The 14,331-nt window shown below is 34.4% G+C and overlaps 1 protein-coding gene across 1 annotated transcript; it reads right to left on the reverse strand.

Annotated features, from left to right (window-relative positions):
* Positions 1-1,614: 1,614 nt before the first annotated feature.
* Positions 1,615-11,712, reverse strand: LOC110094680 (nuclear poly(A) polymerase 1). The gene is made up of 13 exons (XM_020819967.2): positions 10,946-11,712; positions 10,779-10,856; positions 10,574-10,681; positions 8,108-8,170; positions 7,856-8,017; positions 5,463-5,576; positions 5,283-5,345; positions 4,868-5,197; positions 4,437-4,601; positions 3,884-4,347; positions 3,210-3,786; positions 2,109-2,176; positions 1,615-1,991 (listed from the first exon to the last, which is right to left on the reverse strand). The coding sequence occupies exons 1-13, from the start codon at positions 11,057-11,059 to the stop codon at positions 1,946-1,948; spliced, it is 2,352 nt and encodes a 783-aa protein (XP_020675626.1). The 5' UTR covers positions 11,060-11,712; the 3' UTR covers positions 1,615-1,945.
* Between the last annotated feature and the right edge of the window lie 2,619 nt (positions 11,713-14,331).

Raw genomic sequence — 14,331 nt, forward strand, 5'->3', positions numbered from 1 at the left:
TTATCAGGTCACAATTTCCTAGGATTGCCTAGAATAAGGTTGGGCATCACGCACTAACAAACTTATATCTAACATGTCCAATTCTATTATAGTTAAAATTTATTGGATTAAGACACTAATTTTTGTTAACCCATAGCTTCGCCACTCATTATTCCTTTCATCTGAACTACATGCGTTCATTTATTGGTGAGCAAATTATGTTCGGTCTCTTCGCTCCGAAGGTTCATATCACTCTTTTTTTGAAGAAAGCAAGAAGCTGCAATATTATTAAAAAAAAGAGACTAGAGCATACAACCAACCGATTCCTCCTTTAACATTTGAAGAAAATTAGGAGGAATCTTATTAAAGGAAACATCTTCCCAATCGAAAGAAGAAAGAATAGCATAGTTAGCACAAAGATCAACCAACTTATTACTATCACGATTAACCCAATTACAAATAACATGGTTGAAATTATTAGTAAAAGAAAGATCTTCTATACCTTCCTTTCCAGCTTTGATCTTCTTATTAATGAGCTTAATGATGTTGATATTTTTAGTAAAAGAAAGGTTCATATCACTCAATAATGAGAAATAGCAGCTCATGCGATATTCCTCCCACATTACAAAAAATTTAAGGTGAGTTTTACACCCATTCTGAGTAATTTAAAACATATATAATTTGATACTACCAAGTTCTTCTGTCGTATTGTTCTAGATTTTTGCTTACTAATTTTAGATTTAAAAAATCCGGAAAAAGACATTGAATTGTATTTTTCTTTGTATATAGTGTTTACATTTATATTATAGAAATAATAAAAGAAACATTCGAAAGTAAAATTTATGCAATATATAAATAAGGCAAATTGATCTAAGATCGTGCGCTTATCATTATTTATTCTTTACTGCTTAGATTACTTTATACAAAATTTTAATTTTCAAATGTTGATAAATAGATATTAAATATCAAATGTATGTAAATATTTCTCGCAAATATCTGATATGATGCTAAATCAAAAATCTCATGTGCCTCAAATTTTTTATTTTTTATTTTCTCTTGAATGAAAGAATCCACACAACCACATGGTGATGTAAAATATGCCCACTATTAAACTATAGTGAAGCATAGTAGTTCACACCAAATAATCAACAGGAACAAGAACGTATAATCCAATATAAATATAATATTCACGCTTTCAAATTTGTAGTGACCACCTCCTGGCATTCAATAACTGCGTTTTCTAGGACTACTGAGAGCTAATACTGCGATCAAATCTGGTGTGGGAATGACCAAATCTGAAGAAACTCGATTATTCAGAAAATAAATGAACAGTTACCTCGATAACAAATACATTTTATAAAATAACAACGTGATGGTGTATACCCATATATACTAGCATTAATGATGCCCATGCTCGTCAAATTAGCACAGACTCACTTCCCCATAGATGAGAAGAATGCCCGAAAATTCACCCTCATCCAATAAAAATAAACACATCAACTGATTAGAACAAGTGCTACTTATCATCTACTTATAACAACAACATCAACCTTTATCCCACTACTCAACACGTACTTAATGGAATAAAAAATCAAGAACACAAACTTAGGCCTATCCAAATCAACCTCAAATATATAAAAAGGTGCAAGCGAAAAACTTTCCAGGCTTTATATATCATTACAGAGGAAAGTAACATAGCTGTTAGTTACAGAGGAAAGTGCATATGACCTTTTTTTTTTTTTTTTTTTAGCCAATTAAAGTAAACTCACACACACATCACATACATAAATTTCGAACCCAAAACCTCTTAATTCATAGCCAAATTTCCCAACCAACAGATCGAAGTAAGCTCCATGACCTAAATAAGTGAAAAATCCCATCCATCCAATTGCTCCTTTCTCGATCTTGTTGCTTCCAGGAATGAAAGCGTCATTATACAAATTGGTACATTGTTCTGGGATTTCGCTCATTGACTTCTTGCAACTGGTCTTGCAACAGAGGTTAAACTTATCCTATTAAAATCAACGACGAGAACAAAGTTTAAAAGATGAATCAGCCACGAGCGAACAGAAACACAGAATGGATCAGAAAAGAAATGAAAGAAAATTTGAGCAATCTACGATAATTACCTAATAAGTGGCTTGCGCTGGGTTGTAGTTGCGGCAGGTTCACTGAATGGAACGGATAGCTCTGCAGGCTTTTGTTCAAAATGGAAAAATATGTTAATGCAAAGGTCAAAGTAAAGCTAAAGCTAAATGATGCATATACGATATAGTAATTGGTAAGTACATATGAAGTAGAATCCCAGCGACTTTTAACACAGCAAGTTGATTTTGTAACTTCAAATAATGCTTTAAAGTTCAAAAAAAAAAAAAAAACATACTTCAAAACGAAGCAATTCCAAAATGCTACTCTAAAGCCTGTACATCATCGAATTTGTAGTATGAAGCTTACGCTTCGTAACACGCTCTAAAGTATTAAAAACTTAAGCTTCAAGTTTCCTTTTGAATTTTAACAGCCTAATTCAAAATTTTATGCCAATCGAAATGAGAAAGGAAATAAAATAGCATAAATATTAAAAAGAAAACTTGCCACTTCTCCCCAATCCCAAGACCCCCTTTTTGATGCTTCAAGACAAAATCTTTCATGTGATTTCCCTGTAATAACTGTCATTGATATAATATCTTCATTTTTTTTCCCATCAACCCAAGCCTATAATTTCATGATTTTAATTTTAACTTATCATCATAAATTTCTTTATTTATAATTTAAGTCATTTTAATCTTGCTACATAACATTTGTTATTATAATAACATTATTTCAAGATAAATAGATATTACATATTTTGATGTGTTAATTAATAAATAATTAAAATGACAGAAACTTGTATTATTTTTTAAGTATGAGAATTATTATTTTGCTATTTATACAATTTATATTTTCATAACATAATTTAATATTTTTAAATTAATAAAATTTAAATGCTAAAACTTTTAAAGCTTACACTTCATTCCATATGAGGTCAAATGCTTTGCTTCACATTTTCACCTTTAAAACATTGATTTGATTATAACTTCTAAAATATTTAACACGCCATTTTTATGTTCTGGAAATTTAAATGACATTTTTTTTAACGATGTTGCTGCTAAGTAGCAAAAGATCACATGCTGCCCCGAAAAAAAAGAAGAAAAAAGAATGCAAATGTAAGAAACAATAGCATATGGAACCACCTCAAGCTCCTCCAGGGCTACATTAGCCATATGTACATCTTGTGAATTTTGATTTTGTGAAGATCCAATTTGAGTCCCGATATTCTTTGTAGTGGGATGTAAATTTGGGCTGCCATTCCCAGCTTCTACTAAGTTTTCATCCTTTGTTTGCAAATGATGATCATCAAGCTCCCCTGACGAAGCTTCAAGAACTGTAGATGGACTACCTAAGATATTCTTTATTGCTATTGATTCAGCTTCTTTAGAAGTCTGGTTATCTGAGCCTATTCCTTGGTGATCCACACCATCAGCTGTAGCTGCAACACCTTCAGGTGATTTCTTTGAATGATCAGTCGGGCATTCTGTATCAGCCCTATTCTCAAAGGCATCTTCCATTTGCTTTCTCTTTCTTGATTTAGTTGTCAAATCAGAACTGCCATAAGTATCTTCAGATGTTGCTGCAACACTTTCAGGTGATTTCTTTGAATGAACAGACGCAAGTTTTGTATCAGCCTTATTCTCAAAAGCATCATCCATTTGCTTTCTCTTTCTTAATTTAGTTGTCAAATCTGAACTGCCATAAGCATCTCCAAGGTTGCTGTTGAATGTTTGTAAACACACACAGGTAGACACCTTAGAGCTAGAATAATAACGTGTAATTTTCAAGCACTAGAAAAACAAATGCAAGTACTAACCTTTCGGATGTGTCAAAGAAATGATCATTAGAAGTAACTGCAGCCTCATCAGCTGCGCCAGCAATTTTGTCAACATTACAACTACTATTGGCCTCACTGGGCTTACTAGCCTGCACCATATTATTGGCCTTAGTTTTCAAAATGCTATGGCCATCTGCACTAGAAGCAGCCCTGGAGGGGCGAGGAGGCTTGATTCCACCAGGGAAAACAAAAAGTGGAATGCTTCTACGCTTTATATGAGAAACCTGGATCTCCATTCCTTCTGTCCATAAAACATACATCTTGACAGTTTGCTTGAACTCTTCAACTGTTGCCCTAATATCAAATTGTTCACCTTCATGCACTGGAACTCTTTGCTGCCTTTGTAAACCCATGAAATAGCAGTAGTGGAATTTTCTTGATTTGTCTGAGAAATTATTAGGATGAGGATGGCATTGAAGCATTCCAAATGTGTGCCTCTCAATCTGGCTCACAAGATGACAAGAGAAGCATAATCAGCACAACCTGCTTGTATATTTTTAAAAGAACCACATACATCAAAGAGTACTATTACCTTCAATGTTAGTGTGCGAAGTCGGGATTCTACCCAGCCTTTCCACTTCCTAAGATCATCTTCATTTGCAGCAGTTATGTCAATCTTTAGATAATTTTTGTAAGCTTCAAAAAAAGGATAAGGTTCAAAAAGAGTGCCCCAGTCAGCTTCGTTTGCCTCCATTGCCTGTCATCGTGATCCACATTAAGGCAGTTTGGACGACAGCATTGTTTACAAAAGGCAGTATCAAAAAGTCAACAAGAGAGAATACCCAGACATAAGAGAGCTCGCAGCCCCACTAACCACGGAATAAAAAGGTGCAAGCAATAGCAATGCATGATGGTAATGCTTCTTTTATAAAACAGATGGGATCTCAATCAAAGATGGCATAAATGTAGAGACCCAAAGAAAAAATAAACTACCTTAGTGTACATGACAACTAAACATCATACCTCAAAAAACTCATTCCCTCGCTGAAATTCTTCAGTCATAACACGCAATGTACTTGATGATACATTGTAACTTGAATTCATGCATGGATAAGCAGGAGTAATTATAGGCATTATATGATGTCTGTCTTTAAAGTTTCTCCTTGGATCCCAAATAGAAAGCCCAAGTGTACCCTCCTCTATCTCACATAGCATCACTGGATTTGGCCACCGCCACTGCGTGTAAACCCTAAAAAACCGAGATACCAACATACTGGGCAAGGCATTAGGATATAATTGACAGATGCGGGCAACAAGTAACGCCCAATTTATACCACCAAGGAACCCTGCAACCTGTTTTAAAGCAAAAAAGGATATGTTAAAGCATGCATATAAAAGTGTAGTATTTGAAAGCATGATACTGAAATTATTCACATACATTTGAGTAAACACCACGACGTTTTGCCCATAATCGCATGCATCTCAAGGTTGTACGAAAACTCTGAATCAATAAGAAATTTATCAGAATATTGTATTACAATTACAATTTTCTTCAAGAAAAAACATCACTTTTGCTTGCAAGAACAGATTGTCAATGTCTCAGCTAGCAAGCAAGCACCTGAATGCTTGGGACCAAACGTAAAATTTGATCTGTTACTCTACAACCATTTAAACTACGAACAGTTTGCTCATCAGCATTTTGTAATATAGAATCCTGTGAGATGTCCAGGTCCTGTTATATAACAAAAGGTCAGGAAGTAGTCAGAAGAAAGGATTCAAAGCTATGTTCTACTCTGGCCATCTATTTATACTAGACATAAAAAGGAACATTTTATAAAAAGGAGCAAGTAGTCGTATATCTCATTTTTTTCTTTTAAGAAAATTATTTGCATTAAAAGGAAAATGACGTTAAAAGGCAATTTGCATTCTCAAGTCGTTCAAATGATCATCACCCTAACATAGATAAACAAAGAAGGCCACCTCAGAAAAGAAGAGAAAATAGGTTTATTTACATTTGTCCTTCTCATCTCAAAAACTTAGAGATTGATGTTAAAATCCAAATCTATGTTCAAGTCATTTTGAAAAAAGAAAAAAATAAGAATCATTCTTTAAAAAGTGATAAAAAAAAAAATTTGGGGGCAAACGAAACTATATATAACTTCTATCAAGGTATTGACAAAAAGCTGCTTACGAATATTGTCAGCATAAAAAATATCCAACTCCATCCCTAATTAAAACAAGTAAATAGAAGATTTGAGACTTCACTAATAAGCTAGTGTTAACCACCTCGTGATTTATTCATTGCTTCTTTTTTCTTGAATCAGAATTAATGAAATAATTCAACATCGTCAAAATTAAAATGAGGATTTACATGCATAATACTAAAATCTTATATTTACATGTTTAACAGCTAAACCATACTATTTACTAATATAACGCTATAAACTTTTATATAACACGAAAATAACATCATAATTGCACCACAGTAAACCTACTCCATCATTTACACAATATACAAGGGAGAATCCTTTTGCAAAAGTGACAACTTCGAAGATTAGAAAGCCTGCTGCAGATGACGAAGCCGGAAAACGAAGCCGAAAGGGGAAAAGAGCTAAAGAAACAAGATCTCTCACAGATGGCTCACCAATGAGTACCGACTCCACCAAAACCTTCTAATCTTCCTCCTCACCCTTTCTCTTTCCTATTACTTCTCACCGCTTCTAACAGCATGCCACCATCCTTCACATTGGTTATAACATGACCTCAAAAGATTATGATGATAAAGATTAAAACAATAAGCTTCTATGAGGAAGCTGAAAAAAGCACCACACAATCTATCTTTCCATTGATAGCACGTGGGATCAAGCTGATTTATGTGGCATGTATGGGATATACTTCTCTGACACCCGCGATGTTGTTTATACAATCCCCTAGCTAGAGCGAAATCCCTGCCATCCTTTGTCAGTTCTCAGGTCACAATTGGGTTTTATTTTAAGAATGTCATAAGCTTTTATTTGTAGCTACAGTGTTTTTTTGTGTATTTAAACAATTTTAGTGCTAAGATAGTAAATATTAAGATTTAGGTGTTAAATATGTAAATAAGAAGAAATTTTAATGGTATTCAAACAAATCCTGCAAAAAAAAAAAAGAATATGTTATCTCACAATTAAGAGTAGATAATATTCATTTATTACACTTTCATAGGTCTGATCTTTTTAAGTCATTAGCCAATCTATTAGGCACAAAGATACAATGGCCTTCAAAAGCTTCAGAGATCAATTCTTATAGTTACCAATATACGCTCTTTACAAAATGCTAATTTCTAGTTATCATGGTGTTGTTCTTCCATGGGAATTTTGTTTGCATTATGATCTTTTAATAGAACGAGCACTATTTTTTTTCCTATATTAAATATAGCATACTGTTCACACAAAATTTGGTTTGTGAATCATCAGAATCATTTAGCCAATCCAAATTTGTGTTGCCATCCAGTTGGGATGCTCAAATTTTACCTAAATAATATGCCATGAAAACATATAAAATGTTTCCAATCCAAGCGCTCATCTACATACAGAAATATAAATTATTCGGTTTGCATCAATGTGAAGTGAATTGTCCCCACTTTAGAATTGGCCACTTAGCGCTAGCCCTGGAAGTAAAAGAGGCAGCGACGTCATTTATTGGAATTCATTTGTTGATATGCTATTTGAGTTACTTCAGTTGCCTAATTATATTTCTAAGCAAATGAATTTGACGTTGATCCACCAAGTAACAAATAGATGAAGCAAAGTTGAAGATATAGGAATAGCAGGAGAGGAAGATGATTAGTCATCCAACAAAGATCTTAGTATAGAAGAAGGCAAGCAGAAGTAAGCTTTGGACAGGATTAGCATCTTCATATAATGATTCAATGAAAATTGTAGAGCAAAACGACTAAGTGGGCATTATGAGGATGATAGCAATTTATTCAACACTAATGATGAAAGTAAATGCACGAAAAACAGTACTTACTTCAGGTATCACCCAAAGTGCCAATTTAGCATATAGAAGATCTATAGAGACCCCATTAAAACAGAATTTCATCACTGGTACATGAGCATCAGCCACTGGATGAAGCTCTGTTACCTCAGGCATCTCAGCCAACATGTTATGAAGTTCTGTGAAAAAGTCTTCCTGAAACAAGATATCAATCAACAGATTACGTTACTAGGCTAAATGAAGGCGTGAATTTAAAATTAAAAAACAAAGTGAAACTGAACTTACTTCTCTAGTTGCATGTCTTGGTCCAACACATAACGTGTCAATATCAGCCCCAGGGCCATGCACCTAATGGAAAAGAAAACACTCTTTACAAATACAATAAAACTTACCATTCATTTCTTCAAGTTAAACATAAAGCCAACACAATATTACAGAAGGAAAGGGCTAGCCTTCATTTTCAGGTAAACATAATGCGAGGTAAGCCTCTGATAATGGAAATGAAATGGAATACAAAAAAAAAAAATTCTGTTCGTTATCAACTTCAAAAATTTTGGTGAATATAAAGCCAACCACAGGAAGATAACAGTAGCCAAAAGCAGTTCAATGCTACTTGGCAGGATACTTGTCTGCATAATACTCTATTTATAGATTACATAGGAAGCCATCTAAAGATTCAAACATTTCATATTTCACTATAATATCTTCTCATGCAATGAACGGCGTGAAACAAGTTTACACCGGTAAAAAAGGATGCTATATAGAAGCTTGTAATCTTGTGTTAAAATAATGTATGCCTTCGACAAGCAATAATGATTATAGGTTCAAAACCTTAGAAGCACATGCAAGAACGATTATAGCTTCAAAATCTTATAAAAACCCTCAAAGGCTCAAGTCCTCCAAACATAAAGTACTCTTGGATGAGTTAAACAAAAAGCCCGTTACTGGAATGCAAAATCTCAGGACAATCAGAGAGGCTGCAAGAGGGCCATCAAACTTTTGCAGAACTGTTCATTTAATGCAAATGTTTTCCTGATTTAACGAGTGTTACAAGAAGATTTAAATTATAAGGTGTAATATATGTTTAGAATGGATGATACAAGACATACAAAAATAAACCAAAAGATACAGTAAATGAGCAGCCTTAAACTTGTTTATGGCTGTTTGCTTACCTAATCATACAACAGGTCAGGAGATAAGCTCAACACCTAACAAGATTAAACATAGTTTACTTGTTTAATTAGGATCATTCCTATGATCTTTTTGAACTAAAGGAGTAGCCCGCTAAGAGTTACAATGCATGCTTCCTACAAGTCATGTGCTAGTTAATAAATTAGGAAATTTTAAAACTTCAATGTACTTTTCTTTAAATTAATTTATGTTTGCCAGGTTTCTTCAACAAATCAGAAATTTCATCCTTCGAGAGTTAATTTGATTTATACAAGAGTTCAATAACATGACAGTTTTTCTTAATTTAAATGGCACATTAAAGCTTGATTAAAGTACAATCCAGGTGGAATGGAAGAAAATTGAACCAGTTCATAACAAAATTTTTAAAAGTTCAAATTCAACTCCAGCACAACTTAGGCATGAACAAACCGGTCTTGCTTGGATGAACAAATATAACGTAAAACAAAAATGGAAACAAATGAATTACAAACTTGGGGTCATTACGGTGCACAAGACCAGTCCATGATAAGCATTTCATGCAGTAAAACCTCTAACCATGATCATCACAACAGAGAGATTTTGGAATTTTACAATGCAGGAAAACGCAATTTAAGAATGGATGCATAAAAATGCAGGCTTACTCTCCTAGGCTTAAGATGTCAAAACTAAAATTTGACCTCCGTATAAGGTGCACTTTTATGAATGCAAAACAATTTCTCCATTTTTCTATATGATTAATAGAAAAACCACTAAATGGGAAAGGTGTATTTCTAATTTTGAAGATTTCATCTTCACTTGATATGTAAAAGGCCTGATATTCATAATCACTAGCCTACTCATATTCACAGATCTCACATAAATAATTAACCACATAACCAAATGAAGTGCTCCTATTGTCTTGGTGAATAGCACCAAAACTGTTTCTTCATTATTCTGGGAATATGTGGCATTAAATAAAAAGATGTAAGGTTGAGAAAGCTCATAATATAGTAGTAAAACTCCACCCTTGAAACCAAGACTCTTTCCTTCTTAAATATTCAAAGAAAGAGATTCCTTGGTAATTAATAGAATAATTATCTTGCAAATCCTCATACAAACAACAACAAGATAGACAAAATAATAAACTCATCAACAAAATGCAAATAACAGTTATCATAGTGCTTAGAGTTAACACAAAATGTTCTTCTTCATACAAGTGCATACAATAAGAGAAAACTTTATGCAGCAGAAATAAACCAATTAAATAACAGACACAATCCCATCCTCCCACCCCCAAATAAAATGAGGTGTTAAAGAAAAAAATACACATCGACTTTTCTATTTAAAGAATCCTTTCAAAAGACATTATATTTAGGTTAGCCAGTTAAATGCTTCATCAATGCAAATATATAATACAATTTACACTGCTCTCACAGTCAAAATATCAATTTGCTTCTCACAGACTTCTTAGTTCAGAACTTCAAATTACATACAGGAAAAATGGCTTACACGAGTAATTTTTAAATTTCCCTTCCCTTTACAAAAAGTAACAAAATTCCTACTAAAAGTGAGCAGTAAATAAATTAGAAGTAGAATTTATACCCCAAGGCGGTAAGACCCAAATGTGAAGATCTTTGCATTGGCTTCTTGAACAAACTGCTCGTTAAAACCCTTTGCCTTACTGATCCTTTTTATCCAGATCTTCACTATCTGTCCCAAACCAAAAAATCATAAATGTTATGTGAATTATAACATAAGCACCATAAGATGACAACTACTATCTAATAGAATATTATGCCAGATTTACCTGATCCAACCTCCCTAGGACCTCCTCCCTCGATACTGCTTCTTCCTGGCTTTCATACAACCCAGCATCTTCGAGAAACTTGCAAAAGAATTTATTGCAGAGAATTTAACATCAAAAGAAAGCACAAAGACGGTATAATTTAGGAATAAGACATCAAAGAAAGGTACCTTTTCCAACTCTTTAGTCTTGATCACATCTAATTCTGTAGGGCCACTCAAGGAGATTGGTTCAGTGACCCCAAGATATCCATTACCACGCTTGGCCACAACTGAACTGCCCATCAAACTCTTCTCTCCTCTAAATGGATGAATTTTCTTTCTTACAAATAGATGTTTGGGAAGGAACCCTAAAAGATCTTGCTTGCAGTTAGAGATACAACAACAAGGGTTCCTGCCCTTTCTTTTAATTTTTTATTTTCAGTTATTTTATTCTTTTTTTTTTCTTTTATATGCAAGCTAAAAACAAGAGCGAAGGAAATTGCGATTAAACAAAAAGAAAGAAAGAAGAAATATAACACTACCATCCAGAGTCACTGGTACCAAAATAAAAAGAATAAATCTTTTACGGCTTTTACAGGAAATTGAATTGAAAACCCTCGAACAACAATAAAAGGAAAACACAATAGAGGGGTGCAATTACAACACCTAGCAATTCCCCTCACTCTCTCATTAGTTACTGACAACAAAATAGCAAGAAAACACCAACTTAAACCCTAGAAGCTGGATAACATTGCGGAAGAAGGCGCCACAAGACTCAATTACAGATTCCGATTCCTTCAAGCAATTTCCGCCTCTATCTCGTTCCTCTTCGTCTGCCCCGATCTCTTGATACAATGAAAACGGAGTACGGACAGCCCTACCAGAGTTCTTGCCCGAAGGAATGGAGAGGACTAGGGCTAGAGCTATTTCATATTTGTAGAGTAAATGGTCGCCTAAGCGTGCAGGCAAATTTTAAGAAAATTATTATATAAAGAAGAAAATATATCATTCCTAAAAATAATTTAAGCAAAGACTCAAAACGGATGATCGGCCTTAATCATTTTTAAGATTAAAAATTAAATTATAATTTTGTAAACTTTATTAAACATTGTATTTGAATAAAATTAGTTTAGGCTTTAAAATATATTTTACACAAATATAACATAATTTATTTATTATTCATACACAATATGGCTTTTATTTATTTAAACGCAAATACAATATTTTTAATCAAGACTTCTTGCAAAATATATGGCCAGATCATCCACTGCATAATTTATCTTAACAATTAATATAGCAATAATATATCACTATTAAAATTAGCAAAGTAGTTTTACATCATTCGTCTATTGATCTTTACATATATATATATATATATATATATTATATATATGAACTACGCTTAGGATTTACCCGCAAATATTGTTTAGTGATCTTGCATCCTGAAATATTCATGGCAGTAGAGGAATATGAATTTTAACGTCTTAGTTTTCTACGAAGATCCAACACACAATTAGATAAAAGATAGGATGCCACGTTCATAAGAGACACCAAAACTTTTATGTGGAAACTCTTGAAAATGGGAAAAATTCACAAGGTCTTGCCCAATTTAAATGAATCCACTAGTATTTGCATTTGATTACAAATGAAGCACTTCCTTGGGTGGAAGGCCTTGGCTCAATGCTGCAAATATATAATATCGAGTGCAATACATGGTGGAAGTTAGAAGAATAAGTGTTTATATGTTCGTTTGGTTGGCAAGACCATAGTCGGGGAGCGATGTAGGTTAGAAGTACCATAGTGGAGTGACGGTGGTTGGAAGGACCGCAGTTAGTAACGGAGGTCGAAAAGACTGAAGTTGGTTGACAACAGAGGTTGAAAAGACTGTAGTAGTGTGACGGTGGTTGGAAGGACCATAGTCAACGAGCGGCAAAGGTAGGAAAGATCATAGTTGGGTGAAGGTGGTCAAAAGGACTATAGTCGGATGACAATGATCGAAAGGGCTACAGTCGGACAACGGTTTTGAAAGGACCATATTTGAGTGACAATGGTTAGAAGGATCATAGTCAAGCAACAAAGGTCAGATAAATCGTAATTGGCGGGTGATAGTGGTCAGAAGGATTGTAGTCGGCGATGATGGTATGAAGGATCATAGTCCGATAACAGTGGTCAAAAAGATTGTAATCGGCGGTGATGGAGGTTGGAAATATTGTAATCAGTAGGTGACGGAGTTTGGAAAGATTGTACTTAGATGACAGCTGTTGGCCAGGCAGAATTTTGGCGACGATTGGTGACCTGAAAGAAATCCAATTGCGGTCGATGGTCGGGTGTAAATTTGGCGTCAGTTTATAGAAGTCCCGGGACAGTTCGTTAGGCGAGAGTTCGAAGACGGTCAGTGGCCAAACATAAATCTGGCGTCAGTTGGTGGTTAACTGGATGTCCGACAATAATTGGTGGTCGAGTGGGATCCCAGAGACAAACAATGGCTGGGCAAAAGTCTGGCGACAGTTGGTGGTTGGGCGGTGGTCAATGAGTCTAATGGTAAGAGAACTCTGCTTTTTCTTCATTTTCTCTCTTCCTTGCTTCATTCCCCCTTAATGAAGAATGAGCGGTATATTTATAATTTTTTTGGAATGGCATGACCAAAAAATTGGAAAAAGATTAAGAACATGTTGAGAGTGTTTCAAATGGATGACTGATATCGACTCTTTTGATCATAGACTGTTTATCGAGTATTTAAATGCCTTAATTATGTTAGAATTCGATGATCTTGGGCTCGTTGGATTCGTCTCGTTGAGCAGCTTGATTCAGCTGTGAAACATTTGGAGATCATTTGGCCATCCAATTTATGGTTTGAACCTTCCAAATGCATTTGGGTTCCTTGATTTAGACCCATTTGGATTCGAATTAGGTCGAATTTGGTGTAATTGGATTCATCTTTTCAAGACATTTATTTCAACTTTAATTTTGTTGAAATCAGAATTTGAATGGTTCTGGATTAAATTTTGAAAGTTTCCAATTCAAAATTGATTCGAGATTCACTCCCAATCATAAAAAACATTTTGATGATGTGTCAAGTGCTAATATATATATATATATATATATATATATATCATGTTTTATTTTCATTGACTGATTTCAAGCTTGATTTACATGGTGTCACTACCAAAAAATTAGCCTTTCGTAGCACATTTTTCGACTTTTCCCGGCGATTTTACTCGCTACTATGTTTCTTTGCAGCGGTTTTACAACCGCTGGATGTCCGCCGTGATTTCAATGCGCTGCAAAGATATTCCGCAGCGGTTTCAGGACCGACGGGGTAGAACAGAGAATGCGGATAATACCAGCGATTTTAACCGCGACAATAGTCCAGATTTGAAGCGGTTATAACCGCAACGAATATTTGAAAAATAAATGCTTACAGAAAGGTGGCGGTTTTAACCGGTGCAACTTGCATCGGTTTTAACCGCTGCAATAATTTTCAAATTTGTGATGCAATTAGCTGCTTTGGCAGCGGTTCTTAAAACCGGTGCAAAAAACCGCTGCGAAAGGGCTTGTTTTTTGGTAGTGTGTCT

The sequence above is a fragment of the Dendrobium catenatum genome, unplaced genomic scaffold (assembly GCF_001605985.2).
Source record: "Dendrobium catenatum unplaced genomic scaffold, ASM160598v2 fragScaff_scaffold_932, whole genome shotgun sequence".
Classification (NCBI taxonomy): Eukaryota; Viridiplantae; Streptophyta; class Magnoliopsida; order Asparagales; family Orchidaceae; genus Dendrobium; species Dendrobium catenatum.